Source organism: Sciurus vulgaris (genome assembly GCF_902686455.1).
Source record: "Sciurus vulgaris genome assembly, chromosome: 16".
In the NCBI taxonomy this organism is placed as follows: domain Eukaryota; kingdom Metazoa; phylum Chordata; class Mammalia; order Rodentia; family Sciuridae; genus Sciurus; species Sciurus vulgaris.
The window spans coordinates 28225797-28251041 of record NC_136477.1 but is presented as its reverse complement, the minus strand read 5'-3'; the positions used below and the strand labels follow the sequence as shown (position 1 = coordinate 28251041).

Below are 25245 nucleotides of genomic sequence, written 5' to 3'. Positions count from 1 at the left end.
GCTAATTAAACTCTCAACTTGATATTATCAATATGTGAGGTTTGCCTGCCCTAAACTAATTGTGTGTAGGACAGAGCCCTTTAATCTGATTCAGTATTAATTACTGATTTATAAATGCTATTGTGTGAGCTACTGAAACCTATAAATGCCTTTATTGCACCTTACCAACTAACCTTGGAATACTGGAATTATTCTCTCATGTCAAGTATTCCATCAGTTTACCCAACTTGCCTAATTTTGCTTCTACCGGTAATTTGCCCTGTCTCTTGACATACAATATACACTGGGGGTCTACAGACAGGAAGAGATAATTCTTCATCACGCCAGGCTGTTGTGTACACTGCAGGAGGGAGTGGTCTTTAGGTTTAAATTCTAGCAGAAACCCCCCAGCAAATATGACAACCAAAAAGGTGTCCCTACACATTTCCTAGCATCCTCTAGGAAGGAGGGTTACTTCCTCTGGTTGAAAAGCACTGAAACAATTGTTTCCTAGGCTCTTACAGCATCCATTAAGATTGCTTAGGCCTGAGTTCCTTCTAAATTCTTGGTTGTATCCTGGATCCTTGAATTTGCTGGATTAGTGACCACAGAATAAGTGCTGCAATAGTTAAGACTTAGTAGCACAACAGTTTTCAAACTGTACTTGGGATCTATGAGATACAAGTTGGGTCCTGTTTTTAAATCTGTTTTATATATTGGACTTTACTGTAGGACTACCTTGTCACAGTTAATGTAAGTTTAAAGTAACTGTTATAACACAAAGCAGATGTCTTACTAGAAACAAGGAATTACTACACTCTGTGTATAAGACCAATTCTTGAAATTTAAATATTTCTACTTGTGCACTGTCTTATGTGTGAGATAGTCTTAAATTTTAGAATAAATCCATTTCCAGCAACTAGCAAAATCTGATATCATTCTAAAAGTTTCCTTTAAGCAGGGTTTCTTTAAAAAGTGGTAACACTCATGCACATAAAACAAATAAGCTAAAATATCTCATACCTCTTCATCATGAAGTGCAAAAATCTTTTTTTTTTCCTACCCCTTTGATAAGGCCAAACTGCTGTCTCAAGTAGAAAAAAGAATTTCTAACTGGCAATGGTTAAGATTCTATACTTACCATATTCCTTTGATAGGCAAGCCCCCAGTTGTGAAAAATTCAGGGGAAACCCCCAGAAACTGGCTAGTCTTATCTCCAAATTGCAGGAAGCCTCCTAAAATCAGCAACCTAAAAACAATTCTTGCTCCTTTGACTAAATTTTTGATTACTTCCTCTATTGGTAATATCAGTATCACTGGGGTGGATGGGGGAAGGTGAGAGGAAGGAAATCTAGCAATATTTACTTCAGATTCAGAAATGTTTTAAAAATATAGTCTCAAACATTTTGTTAGACAAAATACCTCCACTGTATGTATGTTTTTCCTTCTTGGATTCATGAACTTGCTATGTGAGTTTTTGCAAATTAGTTTAAGTACTTAAGGGGTTGCTAACTTCAGACTACAGGAATCAAAATTTTTAAAACTTAATTAAAATAAGAGTTAAAATTTTTGGCATGTATTTTCAGGACACCTTAAAAACAGACTTCTAATTCAACTAATGTTGTCAATATTAAAATCAATTATACCATAAAAGTAAAAGACAATGACTTTGCCATTAAACTAAGTTTTTTAAAAAAGGTGGTTTTCTCATGTTTAAGTCCCATGCTGCCACATGAGAAAAAAAATCAACTGTCAGAAGTTCTGAATTGTGATTGATTTGGATGTCTTGTAGTAAGGTTGGTGCTTTCCAACAATTCAAATTAGTAAACTTGGGGGAAAAAAAAAAAATCAGATTTTTGCTTCTGATATTCTTTCAATGTTGTACTACAAAGGCTTATAGATTAGATTCATTTATTCCTCTCACAAGATCATCCCAACTGGGAACCATTTCAGTTGTGGCAACCCGAAACAGGGCTTGAAGGTGCTCATCTGTCAATGGCTGGCTCAAAGTGTGTTGGTTTCGTGTCAAATAAGAAAAAGCTTTTTCGCAGATTTGGTTACTATCAAACAAGGATGCCACCTTATAGGCAACTCCTTTGATGATTGGGTAAGATTCAGCAGGCAATCCAGCATAGAACTGTCCCAGGTTTTTGACTCTGTATTCATTCCAAAGGCTAGTATTTGCCTGAAGTTTTGTCAGTTCTACTCTTACTGAAATAGGTGCATATTCAGGTTTAAAGTTAAACGGATTTGAGAAAAGTTCTAAGTCCTTTTTGATGAATCTGAGGTCCTTAAAATGTCTCTCAAAATCTTTTTGTAGACGAGAGATCACCATTTGATACCTGTCAGGATCAAATATTTTTTGATCTTCCTTAAATTGCTGTTTAAGCTCATCAACAACTTCTTTGAAAGCAGGAAAGTCTGTTAGATTTTTTTCTTCAATATGTCTCTGAAATAAATTCAGTTTACTTTCAAAAGTACAAATATGATCAAAGGCAGAAGCAGCAAAGACTTTACTAGTTTGCAATTCTTCACTGAGTTCCTGAAGGTAGTTCATAATATCCACCAAGAAGCCAAAGTCACAAAGCCACTGCTTGTCCGTGAAATGGACTGTTGTTGCCCCTACTGAAACCAAGAATGCTTCTATTTCTTTTCGTAAGGAAAATATTAATTTTAAAGTTTTCCCTCTTCTAAGCCAATTGTTCAGACATCGTCCATTGATCCTTTCGCCATGCTCTGACTCAGATTCAGTTAGTAAAGGCTGAAATTCAGGTCGCCTAACGCCTCTGGTCTTGATTAAAACTATCCATTCGGATATGGTATTTATGATCTGATTAATATCTATGTCGTAAGAGCTCAATAGTTCCAAGTGAAGAAATCCTGAATAATGGATAACATTCCAACAGTTGGGACTCACGGCCTTTTCTCTCATGTATGAGACCAGTCCTGAGTTTTCACCAATCATTCTCAAAGTGTGGGTCGTGGTGAGTCCAACCATTCGCTGCAAGCTAAGCCCTGCTCTCTGCAAAGACTCCAGAATCGCCGACATGAGTGCACCAACACTGAAGTGATGAGTCAGGTTGATTATGGTCAGAAGGTCTTCCTGCACCTCCAAATCATGGCCCACGCCACGGATAAAGACCAGAAGATAGTTCTCATAGGCCACAAAAGCCTGGTCGTCCAAGGCAAGGGAATAGGCTTTAAATTGTCTGGCTCGGTTAAAAAGCTGACAACGTAGGTTACTGTCAATGCTCAGAATTCTCTGCCTTGTGATCTCTGGAGACAAATTAATGCCTTCCAAGACGCCTACGTGCTCGGGCAGTACCTCTTTTAGCAATATCTCCATGCACTGGTGTACAAAGTCCCCCTCAGCCCAGCCGCGACCCTTCAAGGCCAAGAGGCGGCAGAGCCCGAGGCCTGCACGAGCGGCTTTCTCCTCTGGAGTGAGCAAGGTGCTCAACGACATGTCGCCCTGACGCAGACGCTCCACCAAGGCCGCGCGATCGCCCTCCGCCACATACCGCTCGTAGTATTCGTGTTCCGCCTCGTAGTGGCGCCTGACGTCACGTTCGCGGGTAGAGGCGACGAGGCGGCGACAGACCAGGCACAGGGCCCCGTCGCCCTCTGGAGGCTCCACTACCAAGTAACGCTGGGTCCACTCGGGTCGGAAAACAAGAGCCTCGTCGACCTCCATCTTGCTCCTTTTGGGCGTCATCCACATTCTGCAAGAGTCCACAAGAGCTGGACCAACCTCAGAGGGGCCACAAGGCGAGGGGAGGAGCCCGAGTAGCGGCAAGCAGCTCTGCGCTCTGCGCCAGATCACCTCAGCAGCCGGACACCAGCCTCGGCCATGGAATCTCTGTTCCTATTGGCTGGAGATTTCGTAGTCCCTGTAGCTCCTACCAACAAACCAATTGGAAGAGAGAACAGTGATTTCTATCACGCAAGCGCATATCCCAAGCGAGTGCGAGGCAGCAGCCTTGGGTATAGAGGAACAGGCCCAGCAGCCCACGCAGTTAAGAAACGTGACTGGCATTCAAGCTGCCCAATCAACAGCTGCCGCTAGAGGGTGGTACAGGATGGTGTAAACCATAATTGAAGGAAGAACAGGGGCATGAGGAACTGAAGTGATTGGCTGCAGGCACTTCCGGGGAGCCTCTAGACGCCGCTCGGGCTTCTCTGGCGCCAAAATGTCGCTTGTGGCGGGGGTTATTCGGCGGCTAGACGAGACAGTGGTGAATCGCATCGCAGCGGGGGAAGTTATCCAGCGTCCGGCAAATGCAATCAAAGAGATGATTGAAAACTGGTATGGAGGGAGTCGAGCCAGGTTCACTTAAAATCTACGACTTAACGGGCCGCTTCTCTGAATGGCGCGGACACGCCTCCGTGACTAGGGCGGAGGCGCGTAGGGCGCATGCCCGTAGCAGTGGAGGCCGCTGGAACCCTGAGCGCGCACCCGCCCCGCCTTCTCCTTTTCCAGGGACCGAGAATTTCGCCTGTTCTCGCGATACTTAGAATTCTAGGGCCGTGTGGGGAGCTAGCGGCGGGGTGTGTTCGGCCTTCCTTTAGTGGTACCGTTAACTAAGAGAGCTACTTAAAATTATGCAGAAGATGCGAAATTAAAGACGTCTAAAAATTTATGGTGGGAGAAAAAAAAATCTTCCTTCTTTAGAGTATACCATGTTATCAGTTTCTTATTCATGCAAGAAATACATATGAAGGGCACAATTCCTTTTGCGTTATATTCAAAATAAATTGTTGGGGTTTTAGGACGTTGGACTTAACTTTGAATTCCCTTTTTACCAAGCCAGTGACCTCACTGCCTTTTCTGGAGAGGCGCTTTGAAGATGTCTGACTTCTTAGGGCATCTGTCGATTCCGAGGGCTTGGCACTGTCGCAAACATTATGGAGCGAAGATATTAAAAACGTGGAAAGAAAAGTGGGCGTGAACTGTAAACCTTACAAAAGACACCTGCCTATAACGTACCCATAGACTGTCAGATCCTTTGTATTAAAATCATTTGGTGTTAGTAAAGTCCATACATTACTAGAAAAAAGAGAAATATGGTGAAGAATGATAGGTTTCTAGAGAGGTTCGTCGTGAAAACATAAACCATTCAGAGCAGTGGGACCGAAAGAGCAGTGGGTCAGAAAGGACCACAGAGGGAAAGGAAGAAAATTGGTAGAAGACAGGCCAAAAAAAGGAACGGGGAACCTGGGGACATTTTCTTTTGATTTGTGGTGGTAATATCAGCCACAGTCTGGCTTTTGTTTTCAGTGTTGAAATGAACAGACAGAATAACTTAAGCCAATTTTTGTAGTTTGCCCAAATTCTGTACTACAAAACTAAACATACTAGTTCAGTGGCTTATAATTAATATTTTAAGCAGAAATTTTATATGGAGTCCAGTTAGGCTCTTTTTAATATATATCAAGATGACTAATACAATGTCAATAAAGAGGCTCCTGAGGAAGTTCTTTAATATTTAAGTAACATTTCTGAATAAAGAATTTTCTGTAAGAAAATCAATAACTTCTCATGCAGTCTCAAGCTGCATTTGTTTTCTCTAATAGGTACTCTTTGTATAGGCTACTCTGTGAAAGCACAGATTTACTGAATTCTTAAAGAACTTTCTGCATTTCTGTTTATTTCTTTTGTTTTGTTTTTGGTAGTACTGGGGATTGAACCTAGAGGCACACTACCACTGAGCTGCATCCCCAAACCTTTTTATTTTGAGTCTCCCTAGGTACCCAGGCTGGCCTCAAACTTCTGATCCCACCGCCTCAGCCTCCAGAGTAGCTAGGATTATGGTGTGTGCTGTCACACCTGACTATATTTTATTAAAGAAAAGGGAATAGTAAAGAAAAACATTTAGGATTTTTAAAAGTGACATTAGAACCAGAGTAAATTTGATAGTAAAATTAGTTGAGGGGAAAGACACATTTGCTGAAAGGATCTTCTTTTTTTTTTTTTTTAATTGTTCTATTTAGTTATGCATAACAGCATTTTGATTCATTGTACACAAATGGAGTACAACTTTTCATTTCTCTGGTTGTACATGATGTAGTCTGGATCTTACTTCTGACTTATATTTTCCCTAAAAGAATAGAAATAGTGCTGAATGACCTATTGGAAATGATTGTTGTTCTTTCTTCTGTCTCACATAATATGTGAATTCATGTGATGTGGACATGGAGTCTGTAAAACAAAGGAAAAACACATTAACACTTGTATTTTTTGGAGTTTGTTGTTATTGCTTGACACATATTAAAATACATGCAATAGAATAGTTGCAGACTGATACATTATTTTCTGTTTGATTTGCCAGTTTAGATGCAAAATCCACAAGTATTCAAGTGGTTGTTAAAGAGGGAGGTCTGAAGTTGATTCAGATCCAGGACAATGGCACTGGAATCAGGGTAAGTAAAACCTCAGGAAAGGAGGATATTTGTGTGCTTCCTGTGATATCTCTGCAGGAAAATGCAGAACCTTTCCCTATAATGGAAACTTTAGGCTTTTGTAGTTGGTCATTTTTGACTGAACAATTCAACACGAACAGTAGTTATGTGCTCTCTGTTATGTACTGTTCTGTGGATATAACAGTGAACAAAATAAACAAGAATCCTTTCTCATCTGGTATTTCCATTGTAGTAATGGGAGACAGTAAACAAACAGGTGTAATAAATCGTTTGTCAGATGGCATTAAGTACTCTGGAGAAAACTAAAGCTAGGGAAAGAGTGGGGGAGTGCGTAGGAGTGCAACTTAAATGATTCAGGAAATCTTTAGTATATATGATATTTAAGGAGAGATGTGGAGATCAAGGAGCAAGTCATGAAACTATTCAAAGGATGAGTCTTCTGGGCAGAGAGAACAGAAAAGACAAAGACATGAGATAGGAAGAATGCCTAACATTTAAGGACCCACAAAGAGCAGGTTGAACAAGGGAAGAGTAACCAGATGAGGTCAGAGCGAGAATATGCTGGACCTTGTGGGACATGGTAAAACTGTTGGCTTTTTTAGTGACTTTGTTAGGATACTACTAGAAGGTTTTAAGCAAAGTTTTATATGATTTGGTGATTTTATAAAAAGTCCTTTGCCATGTGGGAAAATAAACTGCAGAGGGACAGGGCAGGAACAGTGAGGAGGCTCTTGCAGCAATTTAGGAGGGGATGATAGTGCCTTGGACCAATTTGGCTGCCAAAGAGAGGTAAGAAGCAATGTGATCCTGAGTTAATTATGAAGGCAAAGCTCTCAGAATTTGTGATGTTGAATGAAAGGAGAAATCAGGATTAATTTTAAGGTTTTGACCTGCATAAATGAGGAAAAAAATTGCCATTTACTAAATTGGAAAGATTATGGAAGAAACAGATTTGGGGAAGATAGGAAGTTTATTTTGGAGCACATCAAATTTAAGATTCTCTTTGAGCTGTGCTGAGGGTCTGGAATGCAGTGTGTAGTTTGCAGGTAAAAATTTGGGAGTCATCTGCATTTTGATACTGTCAAAAGGCATAAAAGATGCTTAGCATTAGTCAAGCACAAAATGCAAATACAGGTCACAGTGAGAAACCACATACCCGTTAGAATTGCTATTATCAAAAGAAAAGAAAAGTAACAGGTATTGGCAAAAAGGTAGAGAAATTGGACTCCTTGTGCATTGCTGATGAGGATTTAAAATAGTGTGACCACTATGAAAAATGGTATGGTGTTTACTCAAAAAATTAAACAGAATTGCCATACGTTTCAACAGTTTCACATCTGTGTACATACAAAAGTGAAAGCAGGTACTTGAACAAATATTTGTATACTCATGTTTATTGTGGTACTATTCATGATAGTCAACTGGTAAAATTCAAGTGTCTATCACCAGATGAATGGATGAACAAGACGTGATGCATACGTACACAAAGGGATAATATTCAGCCTTAAATAGGAATGAAATTTTGACACATGCTACAACATAGATGAACCTTGAAGACATTATGTTAAATGAAATACGTCAGTCACGGAAGGACAAATATGTGCTTCCTACTATATGGGGTTTCTAGAATAGTCAGATGCATCATACTGAAAGTAGAACGATGATTCCCAGGGATTGGGGGAAGATGCAGAATGGAGAGTTATTGATTATTGAGTACAGATATTCATTTTGGGGAAGATGAGAAAGTTCTGGAGATGGATGGTGGTGATGGTTGCTCAACACTGTGAATGTACTTAATGCCACTGAACTGGATAATTAAAAATGGTTAAGATGAAAGTATTATGTTAACATGTACTTGATTACAATTTTAAAAGTTGTAGATATTTAAAAGTTTTTCTTATTTAAAAATATAGGCCAGGAGACTGAATAAGATCATCAATATATGAGTGTAGATAAGGAAGAAGTTCAAGAATGAAATCCTGGGTTACTCCAGTGTCAGGAGGTGGGAAGAGCAAATGATCCTGAAAAGGCACAGCCTAGTAGGAAAGTAAGAATGCCAAGACAATGTGATATTCTGGATACCAAGTGAGGAAGTCACCGCTAATTTAAAAACTCTTCTAAGAGAAATTTTTTCCTAAATGAAATTGATAAAACGAAAATTCAGGAAGATGTAGAAAAATGAGTAACATAATTATTTACTTTCTTTTTTAAATCTTCTAGAAGGAAGATCTGGATATTGTGTGTGAGAGGTTCACTACAAGTAAACTGCAGTCCTTTGAAGACTTAGCCCATATTTCTACCTATGGCTTTCGGGGTGAGGTAAGCTAAAGTTTAAAGAAATGTGTAAAATATCCTCACATGATGATGACATTTCTGTCATTTCAGCATATATTTCTCAATATGAGAAGTAAATAAAATTTGATATTTTTTACTTATTTAATATATGCAAATTGAATCAACAATTAAATTGTTTTCCAGGACTGAAAATTGTTCATAAATATTTAAGATGCCATAAACTCTTTTATCTACAGAGAATCCAGATGTTATGTGTCTCTTGATAAAAATACCCAAAACCACTTATGAAGTTTTCTTATCAAAAAATGAAATGCGGAACTGGGTGTGGTAGTGCATGCCTGTAATCATAGCTACTAGGGAGGCTGAGGCAAGAGGATTACAAGTTCAAGTCCAGCCTGGGTAAATTAGTGAGACCCTGTTGCAAAATACAAAATTTAAAGAATATTGGGGGTGTAGCTTAATGGTAAAGGATTTGCCTAACATGTAAGGTCCTGGGTTCAGTCCCCAGTACCACCAAAAACAAAACATAACAAGTGAATGTGCTCAATACTTAAATCCAAGTAGCAATATATGGAAAACATAGTAGTCAAGCAATAGTAGAGAAGGGTAACAAGCACCTATAGATTAAAAGAGATTTAAGAGGCCTTATGAAAGCCCAGTGCAGTGGCACATGGCTTTAATCCGGGGGCTTGGGAGGCTAAGGGAATAGGATCAAGAGTTCAAAGCCAGCCTCAGCAACTTAGCAAGGCCCTAAGCCTTGTGAGACCCTATCTTTAAATAAAATACATAAAAGGGCTGAGGATGTGGCTCAGTAGTTAAGTGCCCCCGGGTTCAATCCCTGGTCCCCTCTGAAAAAAAGCTTTATGAATCCACTTCATTTACTAGAGCTTATTGAATCCTAATGTGAGCAAAGTGTAAAAAAGATTGAGACATGTTTGAAATGTTTGAAAGTATTGAACACAGATTGACTAAATTATTAAGTCTCTTGTTATAAAATATCATGGGGTTAATTTGAGATTGAACTCAGGGCCTTGTGCACTCTACCAGCTGAGCTATCTCCCCAGCCCTAATTTGAGTTCTTATCTTTTAAGATATACTCTAAAATATTTGTGGGTAAAGTTATAGGAATACATGATATGGAAAATAAACAAAAATACTTTTAGGACTGAAATGGAGTCTTCTATTTTTATGATTTAACTCCTGTGGATACTTTTTCATCCAGTGAATACAGGCCTACATAGTTTTTGATGGGTACACATTATTTTATTATGTATATATACTATAATTTGTTCAAATGACTTCCTGTTGAGCCTTTAGGCTCTGCCATTTTTTCCAATGTAAAGCTTTGTTGAATATACTGCATTTTGTTATTTTCTTAGGATAAATTTATAAAAGTAAAATGCTAGGTAAAAGTAGACATATTTTTAAAACAATTGGTAGTATTTTCTCATTGCTAATCCCCTGATATTACCACAAACTTAGTGGCATAAAACAACACAAATTTATTATCCTATACTTCTAGAGGTCAGAAGACTTGGGGCTCAGTGGGTCTATTCCTTTCTGGAGGCTGTAGAGGACCAGAGAAACTGTTAAGGGTAGTTATTTTGGGAAAACAAGAGTGAAGGTAGAGGAGAGGAAAGAAGCCTACTAGTTTCATTTCAGGGCTTTCTATAGTTCCTGAATTTTTTTTTTCGTCATGGGCATGTATTACTTTTACTTAATTTTTAAAAATTAAAAGGTATCTCTGATCTAATCTGTGTAATTTTGTTCAATTTATTTCAAACCAGAGTGTTCTCAAGCACCCTTATGCTCATCCTGACCCTCAAATTGTTCCTGATAGGAAGTTTCCAAGAGACAGTGCCTTGAGGTTACCTCAGGTCAAGCTCCAGGAATACAGTTTCATTCTGGCTTTGAAATTCCCTGGGTCACTTTCCAAGTCCACGGTCTTCTGGAGCATTGGCTTAGCTATGGAACATCTTCAGGGCTATTATCTCACTGTAATTAGACAGGGGAGATTTATTGAGGGTTTCTTTGTGCCAGCCATGGTTCTCAGCAGATGTGTGTATTAACTCTTACTTCTGATAGTAGCCCCACAGAGTAGGTTTTGTCAGTAGCCCTGTTTTATACAAGGAAAAAGATACTGAAAAACATAGCCAGGGCACACAGCTAGAATGTGACAGAGTGGGAAATTGAACCCAGATCCTTGCCTCCTGTCCATTTGTTTTCCTCAGCAAAAATGCCTCTTTGAAACAGCAGGACAATCTACTGTGCCATGTATAGTGTTACTCTCTCTTCCAGATGTTGTTTAGTACTGTACTACTGTATATATTTGGTGTCCTTCCTTACACAGGTCTCCAAATCATTTGCTTTTTTTTAATGATGAAAATTACATAAACCAAGGAATCCAACTATGACAAAGTAATTTCTGAGCCTGAGCCATGTTCCTTTTTAGTTTTTTGTTTTTACCCAGGCTAGTATCAAACTCTTGGGTTCAAGTGATCCTCTAGCCTCAACCTCCCAAGTAGAGCCGTGTTCCTTTTAATGAACTAAACCTACCTCAAGTGTGTAGATGCTGTCATGCAGAACCCATTATAGCACAGCTTCTGGGTGGCATCTTTGTGTACTATGTTGTCCTAGTGAAAAGAGATATAGATCCCAAAGGAGCAGGAAACCAGTTTCTAAAATATGTTTTTTGTCTTAATTGTGTAGTTAAAATTTTATATTTCTAAACATGTCATTGCTTATACAAAAATAGTTTTGAGTAACAATTTATAGCATCATCTATTTGGAGTGATTTCATTATCCATTTCTGAAGGCAAGTTTTAAAATTTATTGGAGGGGTTATAGGTGAGACTCAGTGGTAGTATGTTTGCCTAGCATGCATGAGGCCTTGGGTCTTCAAAAGACAATATGTTAAAGGCTTGGTTCCCAGCTTGGCATTGTTGGAAACTCTAAGAGGTGGGCCTAGTAGGTCTTCAGATCATTGGGGGTGTGCCCTTTAAGGAGGCACAACCAAAATAATCTTTTTTTCATTTTTTCTTTGGCATCCCACAGCCATGAGGTGAATGATTTTACTCTCCCAGCCCCTACCCATGCTCCTCCCCATTATTGCACCTTGCTACATGACCAAAAGCACAGGGGCTAACTCATCATGGACTGAATCTCTAAAACTGTGCACCACAATAAGCCTTTTCTCTTTATAAGTTATTTATTTCAGGTATTTGTTATGGTAACAGAAAGCTGACTAATACAATGCCTATAGTTCTACCACCTGAACATAATTGCTGTTAACACATTAATGCTTTAATGTGTTAGATTTTGGATTAAGAAATATTTTTTCATGTTCTAGTGATTATGCTGTTGATTCAATTTTATATCGTCTCTTTAAATATGTCATCAAAGTGCTTATTATTGTCACAGGTGAATGCAAAATGAAAGAGGCAATATAGATAACCTTTCCCCTTTGATGAGATAGGAGATTGAGCAGTGTGTTTTTATTTCATTTCATTTCCTTTTCTTCTCTAGGCTTTGGCCAGCATAAGCCATGTGGCTCATGTTACTATTACAACCAAAACAGCTGATGGAAAGTGTGCATACAGGTATAGTGCTAACTTCTTTTACTCCTGTGTGTTCATCTTGAAATGTACTTTTTGCCTGGATCTCAGAGTAATCTACCTAAACACCAGCATGATCTTTTTTTTGGCTGAGATCTTGGGTAAGTTTACTTTGCTCCCTGTTGCTAAGTTGATAATTCACAGGGATGATTACTAAGTGATATTCTTATTTCTTGGATTCTTTAAAGATAAAATGTAATGTATTATAAGTGTCCAGCAAGATGTATATTTTACACATAAATATTCTGAGTAAGTGGTGGCTGCTGATGTTAGTTCTGCCTCTTTGCCGTTTAGTAGGGTATCATTTTGGGCTGATCACAGGGCTGTGATTGGGATGCCGAAGGCTCATAGTACCTTTGCTGGCTCCTGAGCTACGAGGTCCCTGCCATCCTTGTGTTCCTGGGCTGGCTTGCCTTCCCATGTGTGGCTCCTTACTGGCTATTCTGCTGGCACAATTTCCAGAGGCTGATGAATGGCCCTGGATCAGAATGAAAGTGGAATTCAGGGAATCAAAATTGCACTTTGTTTTTATATGCCCTAGCTATTCGCTAGTTGAAGACAGGTAGGATTACCCAACTAATGCCAAAAAAGAAGAAAAAAAAAAAAATTAGACATACAGATTATTTGTAAATCAAAATAGAGAACAAAAGACTATTTCCTTAGTCTTTTTCAGCAGACAAATGTGTGAAGTAATGAGCACTTCACAGAGTATGCAGCCTGGAGGTTAGGGGAGTTGACTTGGTGTGAATTATAATTCCCTCACATCTGGGTGGGCTGCTATGATTTGAATCATATCACAAACAAGGAGACAGTTATGAATTAATGTGCCCCAAATTAATTCTTGTCCTCTGGGATGATGTTGTGCCGCTGTCTGGGACCTCTAGCATCTTCCCTTCTGTGGCAGAATGAAGTCCGGAGCTGTCATCTTGGCAACCAGTGTACTCTCAGTATGTTCTTAGTCTGCCCTTCCAGCCTCTTCTCACCACACATTCCTAATTGCCACGTTTTCAGAGCTTCTATGCTTTCGTTTATTTTCCCTTCTTAAATGGTCCCTCCTGCTGTCTCCACCTGACTCCTTCCTCCGTGAAGTCCAGGTGAACTGTCCTTTCTCCTCTGATGCTTTCACCTACCCTCACTCCCACCCAAACCATATGGCTCCTTCTGTAGATCACTTAGCTTTAGGTAAAAGTCTGTCCCTCCCTAGGGCAAGTGTTTTTTCTAAGACCTTTCTTTATTTCCAGAGCTTCCACAGGCCTGGTACATGGTTGCTCCTCAATCAGTGATTGCAAAATTATAGCAAACATTTACTGTTGTCTTAGGCAGTGGCAAAACTGTAGTTTTTAGCAGCTAAAAATTAAAATTTGCTAGAACAGGGACCATTTTTTAAATTAGCATGGAAGTAGTGGGAAAAAAGGTAAGTAATTAAGAGAATCTATAATATGACTATTTTAATGTATTGGTATGATTTTTTTACCCTTTGGATAAGTATCTCATTTTCTATTAGGTGTTAATAATGTTGCATAATTTCTATTAGAGCAAGTTACTCAGATGGAAAGCTGAAAGCTCCTCCTAAACCATGTGCAGGGAATCAAGGAACCCAGATCACGGTAAGAATGTAAATTGTTGAAAAAGAGCTTTGTATAAATATTGAAAAATAAATGGCTTGGAGTTTTTAGGGTGATAATAAAATTAATATTTGCTCATGAATAGAAGGCCAAAGATATCACCTTGTAATCAAGAAAAATAGTTTTATGGCATGGTAGCCTGCCTACCCCCTTGTCTTTAGTGAGGGTCTGAAAGATTCTTTATTGGGATGGCAAAAATCAGTGGCAGCATAGTTAGCACTGAAAAAACATTAAGGTCGGCTCCAGAGAACATAACTTGAAGTCCCAGCCTCGTCAGTTGATGGTTGTGTCCAAAGGTAAGTCACTTAACAAGTTTTCTCATCTATCAAATGGAACGAAGAAGGGCTGGGGTTGTGGCTCAGTGATAGTGTGCTCACCTAGCACATGTGAGGCCCTGGGTTCAATCCTCAGCAACACATAAAAATAAAGGTATTGTATCTACCTACAAGTAAAAAAATAAATTTATTTTAAAAAATGGAACAAAGATTAGGGGCACTGCCTCAAAGTGTTTTTGGTAGATTATGTTATTATATCATTTGTCAGAAGGAAGTCCATCATGCTACCTTATTTCTCGAGTGCCTTGGTTAGTCCCTTTCCATTTTGTGATCCCACAAAGCACCTGCTGTTGTGTTGTGTACTCTGTCCCTACACTACAAATCCCAACTAGAATACATCTCCTTGAAGGTCATTCTGACATTTTAACACCTGGGCATGATGAAGCATGCAATAGGCAGAAATGAATATGTGCTTCGGAGTGCATGTTAACAAGGAGCCTTACCAGGGGGTCTGTAGTGTGATTTGCAGAAACTCCAAATGATCTCAGAAATTTTGTGATTATCCTTAGTTTGAAAAATATCTTTAAATGCCATGTGATATTGTCATTGTTTATAAATGCACATGTGTGGCCCCCCACATCATGCATTCTCCTGAGCAAGACTGCTTTAAATTTTGTCTTCATATTTTGAGTACAAAGCAAAGAGCCTAGATGTAGCTCAATGGTAGAGCACTTGCCTAGCATGCATGAGGTTCTGGGTTAGTCCCCAGCATCACAAAAAAAAAAAAAAAAAAAATTACAAAGGAGATAGCCCCTATAGTTTAGAAATCAATGAATGAAAGTGAGAGGCAGAAAAAAATATCCTTCAATTCCTTTATCGGTGTTGCCTACTTCCCCAGTCAATTCTTAGAAGTATGTTGCTAGTAAATATCTTTGAATTTACTGCCTTAGAACTCAGCTCTATGTGAACAACGTGAGCTTTTATTTCCATGTTCTTCTATGAATTTACAAGAAAAATCAATCTTTTGTTCAGGTGGAGGATCTTTTTTACAACATAACCACAAGGAGAAAAGCTTTAAAAAATCCAAGTGAAGAGTATGGAAAAATTTTGGAAGTTGTTGGCAGGTATAGTCCAAAATGTGGGAGAAGAGTCTCTGAGATCTGTCATCAAAGGAATGTTTTGGTGCTTAGACATTGAGAACCATTTCTGAGCTAAGTAGTAAACAGCTATGCTGGCAAACATATTATTCTTATCAAAGTTGTCACCAATTCTGAACTTTTTCTCATCCGCCCAGGAGAGAGCAGTTGTTCTTTATATCATTGAGGGTTCTTTAGTAGCAACTAAAACAAACTGACCTTAGCTACCTTGAGGTGAACATAAATTTATTGGAAGACTAGAAGCTATTCACTAAGTGGATAAAGGTGTGGACAGCTGCTTCTTAGAGATGACAAAAATCAGCGTGCCTTCAGGATTTTAGCATTGTAATCCTGCTTCAGTTGTATTTATTCTTTTTCTGACCCTGCTGTAGTGTATGTTTCCTGGAGAGTACATCTGATTGACATAGCTTGGGTCACGTGAGCATGTGCCCATGGCTATGGGATGGACACTTCTTGGTTGGCAGTCTTACTAAGAGTGCATCAGGTAGAATGGGAACAGGACAGAGGTAGTTTCCCAAGGGAAGCTTAGAGATGGCTATCAGAAGTAGAAGAGGGGATTCAGGATAGATGAAAACAACATTATTATCGTGATTGACTTAATCTACTGCTACAAATGGCTCTCTAAACCCACATTTTCTTGAACTGTAATAGGGGTATGTTAATTGTTTTTCAGTATTTCTAAAGAAACCTAAAGTGAATTAGACTTTTCCCTAAGAAACTGGCACAGATTTATACATTGTTTATTTATTCCCCCCTGGAATTTATAAATCAGTGTCAGACCATTCATTATATTCTGAAAGTAAAGGAAGTTTGAAGTTTTGGTTCTCGGGTATGATAAAATGAAATATTATTTGTTACTTCAGTGCATTTTTCTAGATTTTATATTTCAGTTCATAGGGACCATAGAGAGAAGAGAAATAATGGCCAACCAAGCAAAGGTTGGGAGATACTGGAACAGGATCTAGGGGCAGTGAAGAAGCCTGGGAGGAGGGTCCATTGAGGGATCTGAGAGAGAATAAAAGTCTGTAGGGGCTGTTAAAGGTAGCTTCTCAAGATGTCCTGGAGGCCACACAGGCCCTTTTGGACACTCTGAAACTAAAACTGCAGATAAAGAAGAGACTATGTTGAGAGATCCTTGAGTCCAGTCAGTAACCTATAAAAACCAGAAAGAAACCCTGTATTTGGTTTGATTTAGTCCCTTTTTAGCGTTGAAAACTCTGTAAGGTCTCTGCTGTTCATTTTCTGAGGGTAATATAGGATGTATTGAGATATTTTTTGTTTGTATATATCTTTGATTCAATCCTTTAGCTCTACTGATTTATGGGGTTATTTAACTAAAAGGGGTCTCTGACATATATTTTGTATTCTGCTATTTTTTGCTTATCATTTATTTTGTTTTTATTTCCAGATATTCAATACACAATTCAGGCATTAGCTTCTCAGTTAAAAAAGTAAGTTCTTGATTTCTGAGGGATGGTTTTGTATTATGACAAAAGGGGATTTTCAATAGTTTGCCTGTGGTGATAAGGTTATCATGTTGCAGTCACAACTGTGAAACAGTAAGTCATTGTGTCTTCTATTTGTTTATTAGCAAGGCGAGACAGTAACTGATGTCAGAACACTACCCAATGCCACAATCGTGGACAATATTCGCTCCATCTTTGGAAATGCTGTTAGCCGGTATGTTGATAACCTATATTTTAGAAAATCTTTTTGTATTTCTTATTTTTATTTTTTCATCCCATCACATTATTTTGTAATCCCAAGATAGCACCTGCCTTAAGAGTTTGCTTTAGTCAAATATACAGACTTGTTTTCATGCTTCAGGTTAAATAGAATTATTATTTCACATAATTGACATTTCCAGGGTATGCATTGCCTTCTAGCTGCTGTGGCTGAAAATCAGTGTGTTTTCTCCTGGTCTTTGTCTTTAGAATACTGGTAGCGTATTAGAATTCTGTCATCCTTTACTGCTTCCTCTTTTCCTTGTATTTGCATTATCATAACTTTAGAATTCCATTTTATTTATTGTTCAACATTTTTTAATCTCCTCCCATGTTCCAGGCTAGAGTTAGGTATAAACACAAATAAAATATTTCCTGCCTTTGGAGACTTGATCTCAGGTATCACCAAATCTTCATTGTCAGGAAAGCCTAAGAGGGGAGCTTACTTGTGCTGCAGAGCCTTCTTGGTGCTACCATCTGCTTGTAAAAGTCACCATTTCCATTGTAGACTCCTAGCTAAATCTCAGGTATTCACGAAGCTCAGATTGCCCATGTCATAATCTGAGGGGAAGAATGCTGAGACCCTTCCATGTGCCAGGCATGCAGTAAGTGCTGTGGATACACAGATGCATGAGAGATTAGGACAGCCCCTCACTTCACTTATTTTCCCAGAAATCTTAAAAGCATCAGCAGTCCAAGTACCAGTTTTCTACTTTGAAGAACAAATTATTCATTCTCTTTACCCTTTTCTTTCTAGATAAGTGTAAATGAGTTAATCTTTTTAAACTGCCCTCAGAGCAGAGAGGGCTCTGTGCTACAGTGTTACTTTTCAGATTATTGACTAAACTTTAAAACTCAAAATAAGGGAAATTCCTAGGAATTGTAAGAGATTAGAAATCCCCCAGAGCAGCATTTTCCAAAGTAGGTTTCCAGAACACCAACCTCTTGAGACATTTTGGGATGAAAGGGTTTACAGGTTCAGTGTGTATGGGAAACACCTGACGCTATATCCTCCACCCAGGTACCCAGAGCACACATTACTGCAGGAAAAACTTCCACCATCCACCAGCAAACCTTAGTGAGTGCCAGTTGTTCCTCAAGTGCTAGGCTAGGATATATGGTGGGGATACAGTAGTAAACAAAACAGAAACAATTCTTGCCCTAGTAGAACTCTCCGGTTGGAAAGACACAGGAGATCATTATGTCATTCATAAGCAGATCGTGCTTGATGCCTCAAAGAAAAAACTCAGGGCATGATGGCAGAATTTTGGGTCAGAGAGAGGGATAGTCAGAGAAGTATCTTTGAAGAAATAATCCTTAAGATGTAAAGAATAAATAGGAATTAACTAACTGCCAATGGGTTAGCTGTCCTGCTAGAAGGATCAGTTCTTGGGATGGCCTTCAGGCAGAGATGTGTGGCATATCCAAGCAGTTTTTCACTTTAACCTCCTCTCCCCAGTAAACACAATCTGGGGAACAACACATTGGAGCCCATTGTGGTGCCAAGCATTATAATAAGCTGTTAAGCAGAAATGAGTTCCTGGAATTTTAACTCTGGGATTTAGTTACTAAGAAATATAAAACTTCCAACAAAACAAGGTCTCAGAGCTTGGATCTATCTTTATATCCCAGCAATTAGAGTAGTGCTTCATATATAGCATAAGTGCTTGACAACACTGACTGCATGGGTAGGTGGGTGAACATGTGTAGCTATGTGTTGGTGGATGGGTGAGTGGATAGATGGATTGGATGGATGGATGGACAATTGGATAGATGGATAGACAGATGTACTGATGGAGGCACAGAGGACCTCAATGAACTAAGTCTCAGAGGTCCTCATTTGGCCAAGTTACTCTATGGAAAGGAGCTGTGTGTTTTCTGATTCTGATTATTTTATAATGTTTGAGTTTTCCAGTGTTTTCAGAGGTCTCAAAATTTATCTTTTCTAACCAGAGAACTGATAGAAGTTGGGTGTGAGGATAAAACCCTAGCTTTCAAAATGAATGGCTACATATCCAATGCAAACTACTCAGTGAAGAAGTGCATTTTCTTACTCTTCATCAACCGTAAGTATAAAGGAACTAAGTATGTACACATATACACAGAGAATTTTATGGTACCCTGCAAAAATTCGTAACTCGGAGGTTTGATTATACATGGGGAACCCTGTGCCAAATTTGATTTGATTAGTAAACATTTATAATTTTTGTCCAAAATTTGTGCTTGGCCCTCTGATTTGTGCTGCCATGGTCTGGTTCTTGCCTGTAAGAGGATCCCAGGAAAAAGCATCACAGTCCCTGTGAACCAGCACCTTACCTGCTGGACCCCTACAGCATGACCTAAGCAGAGCTTTGCTCTGCCTTTAGATCAGCAGGACATACCAGGAGAGAGAGACAGACAGACAAGAGACTGACGTGTGGGCTGGGGAGATAGCTCAGCTGGTAGAGTGCTTGCCTCGCAATCACAAGGCCCTGAATTAGATCCCCAGTACCGCAAAAAAAAAAAAAGAAAAAGAGACTGACATGTTAGGTATAGATATTGCTATTACAGTAAACATACTGAGTTTTAACATCCTTAAGATTTCTTTTTAAAGAATGAAATCTATGATACAAAGAGCAGTTCTAAAATTAGAGAGGAAATTAACTAAATGTGTTTGATTCTTCCCAAATTGCTTTCCAATCCTTACCTTTCTACCGACTTGTTTACATGATACTAAGTAAATATTATTTCGTGTTCTGCTTTTGTAACTTAATTGTTAACAAGGTTTTGTTTGATAAAGAAAAAACAAAACATAATCCCAAACAGTCTCAGTTTTCCTTCCAGAAATAACACGCATCTTTACATGTGTTCAGTTTCTTATAACTTCTTTACCTTTTTGTGTAAAGTATTTCATGATAACTTTGTAATTTTTGTTTTGTTTGCTGTTGTAATGTTATATTCTCCTCTTCCACTTATAGCAATAAAGAATAATAATAATAATGGTAATAATAATAATAACAATAAAATGTCACAAATTAGGCATGTTTTGTAGCAGTTATTCAAAGCAATATAGAAAGAGTAATGGGAGAGTCAATAGTTTTATAGACAGATTCTGTTAAACTCATATTAGCAGAGTTTTTTTCTACTGCATTAGGAAGGATTGAAACCTGATGGATAACATAGCTGGGTGCATGTAAGGCTCACAAAATAATTTTCATTAGATTTTTCCTAACTACAAAGAACAGCTGGTTCATAACACACACTGTTGGCTCCAGAATAGACGAGCAAGAATCAGTATAAGTGCCTTCTGGCTCGCCTGTGTCTGTTTTTCTGGGGATTCTTACCAGAGTCTCTTCAAATCTCTTCATGATGCCAGATTCTCAGTAGCAAAGAAAGGTCAGATTCTTTCAGTTACACACTGTGCAGGCTCACCTAGGTGGCAGAGACAAAGAACATTCCTTTGGCCAGTCTCAAGTTTAGAAGTCTCAGCAGAAGGTCTCCAGCTGTCCTTTTTGTCAGGTCCCATGTCAGCTTCTGGCCTGAGTGATCAGGGCATGTGTTACAGAGTATAAGCACATTGTTGCCGAGGCTGTGGATATGGTGAGCATGTAAATAATAGTCTCCTTATTTGTAAAAATTATGGCCTCTCTTCTTGTTGGAAATACAACGATGTGCAATATCCTTGGCTACAGTTAGGACAACAGATCATCAGCCAGTTTTCTAAAATCTGTCCTAGCAGAAAGTTTTTTTCTAAACCCAGATATTTCCTCTGATTTTAATCTTATTTCTCCCAGTCTGTATTGTAATATACCCAACTCTAAACTTGCATCATTTTCTGAATTACCTTAAACATTCAGTCAGACATTTACACTGCCCGAAATTCTAGAAAACTAATTCTTATCTTTTATTACTTGGTATGGAATCCCCACTTTTGAAATTCCCTAAACAGAGTTAGCTATTTTCATCCCACCATGTAGCATGCGCCTCTGTAAGATAGTGCTGACCACTTGGAATTGGAATTAATCATTCACCAGCATAGTTTCTCCCAGGATTTGACACATGTGATAGGTAGACAGTATGTTTTTTGCAGAATGAAAATCTAAGAACTGAGATCATATTTTCTGCTGGACCCAACAAGGGCACAACTAATCCACATGGACTGATTGAGGGGAAGGGAGGTGGAGAGACAGAATTTATTGCCTTTCATCCCTTCTGCTTTTGGATGAGAGGAGTGAGTCCCAAGCCCATACTTAGATGCTGGGAGGTGATAAGAGGCATAGGGGCCTTTCTTCCTGGGAATCTGATGTGGCTGTCACTCTGGAGGTATTCTTCCTGAGATAATTTAATGGCTTGGTGTGAGTGTACTCCTGTGACCTCCCTATAAAGACAGTTTTAAGCTGGTTGCTTTACTTTTTTTTTTTTTAGATCGCCTGGTAGAATCAACTTCCTTGAGAAAAGCCATAGAAATGGTGTATGCAGCATATTTGCCCAAAAACACACACCCATTCCTATACCTCAGGTATGTAGCACCAGACTCCTCATTCAATTCTCACAGGAACAGAAATTCTGTCAGGCTGTCCTCTGTGAAAGACTTGGGCTTGCTAGTTGCCCAATCAGCAAATCCTATCACTGCTAGTGGAAGGATGCTCTCTCCCTTCTCATAGAAAAAAGGCACAGTTTTCCTATATGTATTTACTAACTTAGCAGAAACTCACAGAGAACCTCTGCTGTGTTGGTGACAGGAAAGTGGATAATATATCTTTCCCCTTCAGGAGGAGTGGATAGCTTATAGGCAGAATAGACAGATGTGCTCAAAAAACTCTGAATGTTCCTTCTGCTGAGATCAGTTGGAAAAACTGAAACAGCTAGAGTTTTCCTTCCATGAAAGTCTTCTACTCTGTGGACGTTCTTGTCTTGGCATGTCCACTGTTGATTGCCCAGTAGTTCACTTAAATAATTTAGCCATCATATTTTAGTGGTCATAAATAATTTAGCACTGGCATTTATACAGACCAAACCCCGTAGTAGGTGTTTGAAATACAGAATAATACAGAATGAATGTGAGGCGCCCTGCCCCAAAAGAAGTTTGAGTAGGGGTCTGATTTATAGAGGATCTGTTTCCACTGTTTCTTGTTCTACTACTAGTCTGTCTTATTTCATAGCGTTGGCATTTTTATCATAACATGACAGAAGATCACCCTCTCAAGAACAGGGCCTTATTTGTATGGGGCATGGTTCATTCTGAAACATCTTAGGTCTGAAACCTTTTCCCTCTGAGCAGAAATTGTGTTAGAAAGTAATTTTCTCTTTGTTCTAGTTTTGATTGAAGTGGGGGAGGGGTGGGAATCATGGTCAAAAGTAATTTTTAAGCTAAACGAAGAACTATTGATTCCCTTTTGTATTCCCTTACTAGGTGATAAATTGGTCCTGTTATCACATTCTATCTCTGTATCAGTCTGTGTCTTAACAGGAAATGGAAGCCATACAATAGTTAGAACATGGAAAGTTTAAAAAAAGAGTTATAAACAGGATTAGAGTAAAGGGAGATCAGATAGTAAGAGGTGAAGTGACAGGGAGCAGCCATTCCGCCAAGGGCTGAGATAGAGCCCCTTCTGCATACCCTCCCCCACCACTGGGGGCTGAGGTGCTGACCTTGTTGAGGAGAATGCATGGTGGAGAAGTCAGTGAGGCACTCCCCTACCATTCTGAGAGGCTCTGGTGACAGCTGTCCACAGGAAGGGACTACATGCTGCTTGAATATGCAAGACAACTTGCAGAGGTCTTGACAAATGCCCCCAAACTTTCCTCGTCCTTTGTCCCTCTGGCGCCCTCTACTGACAAAACTTCACATTGTAAAGCTCCATTATCATAGAGCAACAATGATAGATGATGGACTTAGAGCATGGACAGTAAATTGATAAGTGACACAACCTGTCTGAACTGACTCTTCTGTTACATTTTAATTATGGAAAGTTATGTTGCATCTGTTCTTGTTTTGATCCTCACATAATAGTGAAAAGTAAGCAGGGGACAGATTCCTGGTTACCTTATTGTCACAGATGAGAGAACATCCAGAGAAATTGACTTTCTTGAGGTCACATAATAGGAAATTCTACTAATTCTAGAATGATGATAATAACAGCTAACATCTAATAAATATGTTGGGTACATGCAAAGTGCTTTACATGAATTTAATTCTCACCACAAACCTGTGACGTAAGTAATGCTATTATGTCAACTTTGCAAATGAAGAAACGAGGCAAAGAAATATGACATAACTTATCTAAAACTACATGGTTGTTCAGTAGCAAAACCATCATTTGACCACTTACTTGATCTTGAGGTTTTGACCACTGCTATTTTGCTTCCCATGTCATCTAGCCATCATATACACCATGTGTGAATTTCCCCCCAACCCTCCACGATCTGAGGTGATTGTCTTCTTTTTTACCTGCCAGTTTAGAAATCAGCCCCCAGAACGTAGATGTCAATGTGCACCCTACAAAGCACGAAGTCCACTTCCTGCATGAGGAGAGCATCCTGGAGCGGGTGCAGCAGCACATTGAGGGCAAGCTCCTGGGCTCCAATTCCTCCAGGATGTACTTTACCCAGGTGAGGGTATTTCTCTTCCAGCTGCTTCTCTGCAACCTGGTAATGTGCCTGTTAAATGTGAGAGCCCAAATTTTTGCCTTTTGCCTTAGAACTTTCTTTGTAAGTATAACTTTGATATTTTTCTTTCAGCAACATTTCTTTCTTTGGGCCTAATTATGAAGCTGTTACACTATCATCCTTGGACCTGGAGCCATAAGAACTTACTTACCTTCTTCACTTTGCCTCTATCTGGGACCTTGGACCTCCTAGGAAAATGAGCTATCTGAAAATGGAATAGGTAGCTCCTTCAGTGCATTCGTTTGCCCTGGAGATGCTCAGGAAGAGACTAATTCCACCCATGCAGGGCTGAACAGAGGGGCTGGGCCCCTGGAGGCAGTGAGAAGAGTAGAAAGATAAGTTACCAGCCATTGCCTAACCTTGCCTCCAGGTCTCTCTCAATAATGATGGAACTGGTTACTCCTCTATCTAAGGACAGTTACAAGCAGTAAATGAACAGTAAACAGAAAATGTCTGGTCCAGGGGCTGGCACTGTGTGTCTTGTTAGAATTATCCAGGTTCAAAGTGCTTATAATTCTAAGTTACTTTCTTTTGAGCCTCAGTTTTCTCATATGCAAAATAAGCAAGTTGGACAATATACTCTCTAGTGTCCCCTCCCATTTCTGAAATGATGTGATTCTGGGCAGCCCTTTATTCATGGCAAAGATGTGTTACATTATAAATATAGTAGACACTGAAATGATAAAAGTGGAAATATTTCCCCCATTATATTATACTGTATTCTGCAAGTAGACTTTTGTGAGATCCTGTTTCACAGAAATCTTTAAAAATTACTGAGTTGATGATTGTTTCCCATAATTCTGCAGAATACTGACCCAGTATGTCTTCAGAAGGAAAGTGCATTTCTGCATCAGAGAGCCTGTCTCTGGTGATGCAGTAACACCAACCTTAGAGACTCCTTGCTGCCATGGAGCATGGGGTCCAAACCCAGAGCTGTCTTGGTCTATTGGGTGATCAGAATACCTTCCTTTTCATCAACAGCTGCTCTTACTGGCCTCTAACTTTTCAGCTGTGGAATTACCATCTTCCTGCTTCCCTGCTTGTGCCTTGTGCCACACCACCCAGGGCCACGACATCAAAGTCCTGGGCTTGCAGTGAAACCATTTGGTTTGGGAATGAGAAACTCTGGCCCTCCTGCAGATTTGTTCCAATTCTGTCATAGTACATAAAGTATTCCAATTTTTTTAGATTTTAAAACTACTACCTACAAAGTCATTTTGTTAACTTTTGCTTCCCAAAACCCACCTTTGAATACTGCAAAGGCAAGTGAAGTAAATAATTTATAAGGGCTTTAATTGTCCTACAAGAAAGGTTGTACCTTTTTGAACAGAGTTGCTGCTTTATTTTATTATTATTATTATTATTATTATTATTATTATTATTTTCTTTTGAGGCACTGAGATTGAATGCAGGGGCTGCACCACTGAGCCACATCCCTAGAATTTTTTATTTTGAGATATGATCTAAGTTGTCCTAGCTGGCCTCAAAGTTGTGATCCTCCTGCCTTA

At 39.2% G+C, this 25245-nt stretch overlaps 2 protein-coding genes across 2 annotated transcripts in view; one reads left to right on the top strand and one right to left on the bottom strand.

Moving 5' to 3' along the window:
- Nucleotides 1–1873: 1873 nt before the first annotated feature.
- On the bottom strand, nt 1874–3694 carry EPM2AIP1 (EPM2A interacting protein 1; the record flags this gene model as incomplete). The annotated part of the gene is made up of 1 exon (XM_079116161.1): nt 1874–3694. One exon carries the CDS (start codon nt 3692–3694, stop codon nt 1874–1876), a length of 1821 nt encoding a protein of 606 aa, XP_078972287.1.
- Nucleotides 3695–4028: 334 nt separating this feature from the next.
- Nucleotides 4029–25245, top strand: part of MLH1 (mutL homolog 1) — a 41767-nt gene continuing 20550 nt past the window's right edge. Inside the window, exons 1-11 of the mRNA XM_079115868.1 lie at nt 4029–4285; nt 6309–6399; nt 8620–8718; nt 12220–12293; nt 13843–13915; nt 15241–15332; nt 16774–16816; nt 16957–17045; nt 19043–19155; nt 21494–21587; nt 23527–23680. Coding sequence (XP_078971994.1) covers nt 4170–4285; nt 6309–6399; nt 8620–8718; nt 12220–12293; nt 13843–13915; nt 15241–15332; nt 16774–16816; nt 16957–17045; nt 19043–19155; nt 21494–21587; nt 23527–23680 — 1038 coding nt within the window. The 5' untranslated portion in view covers nt 4029–4169. The remainder of the gene's footprint in view (nt 4286–6308; nt 6400–8619; nt 8719–12219; nt 12294–13842; nt 13916–15240; nt 15333–16773; nt 16817–16956; nt 17046–19042; nt 19156–21493; nt 21588–23526; nt 23681–25245) is intronic.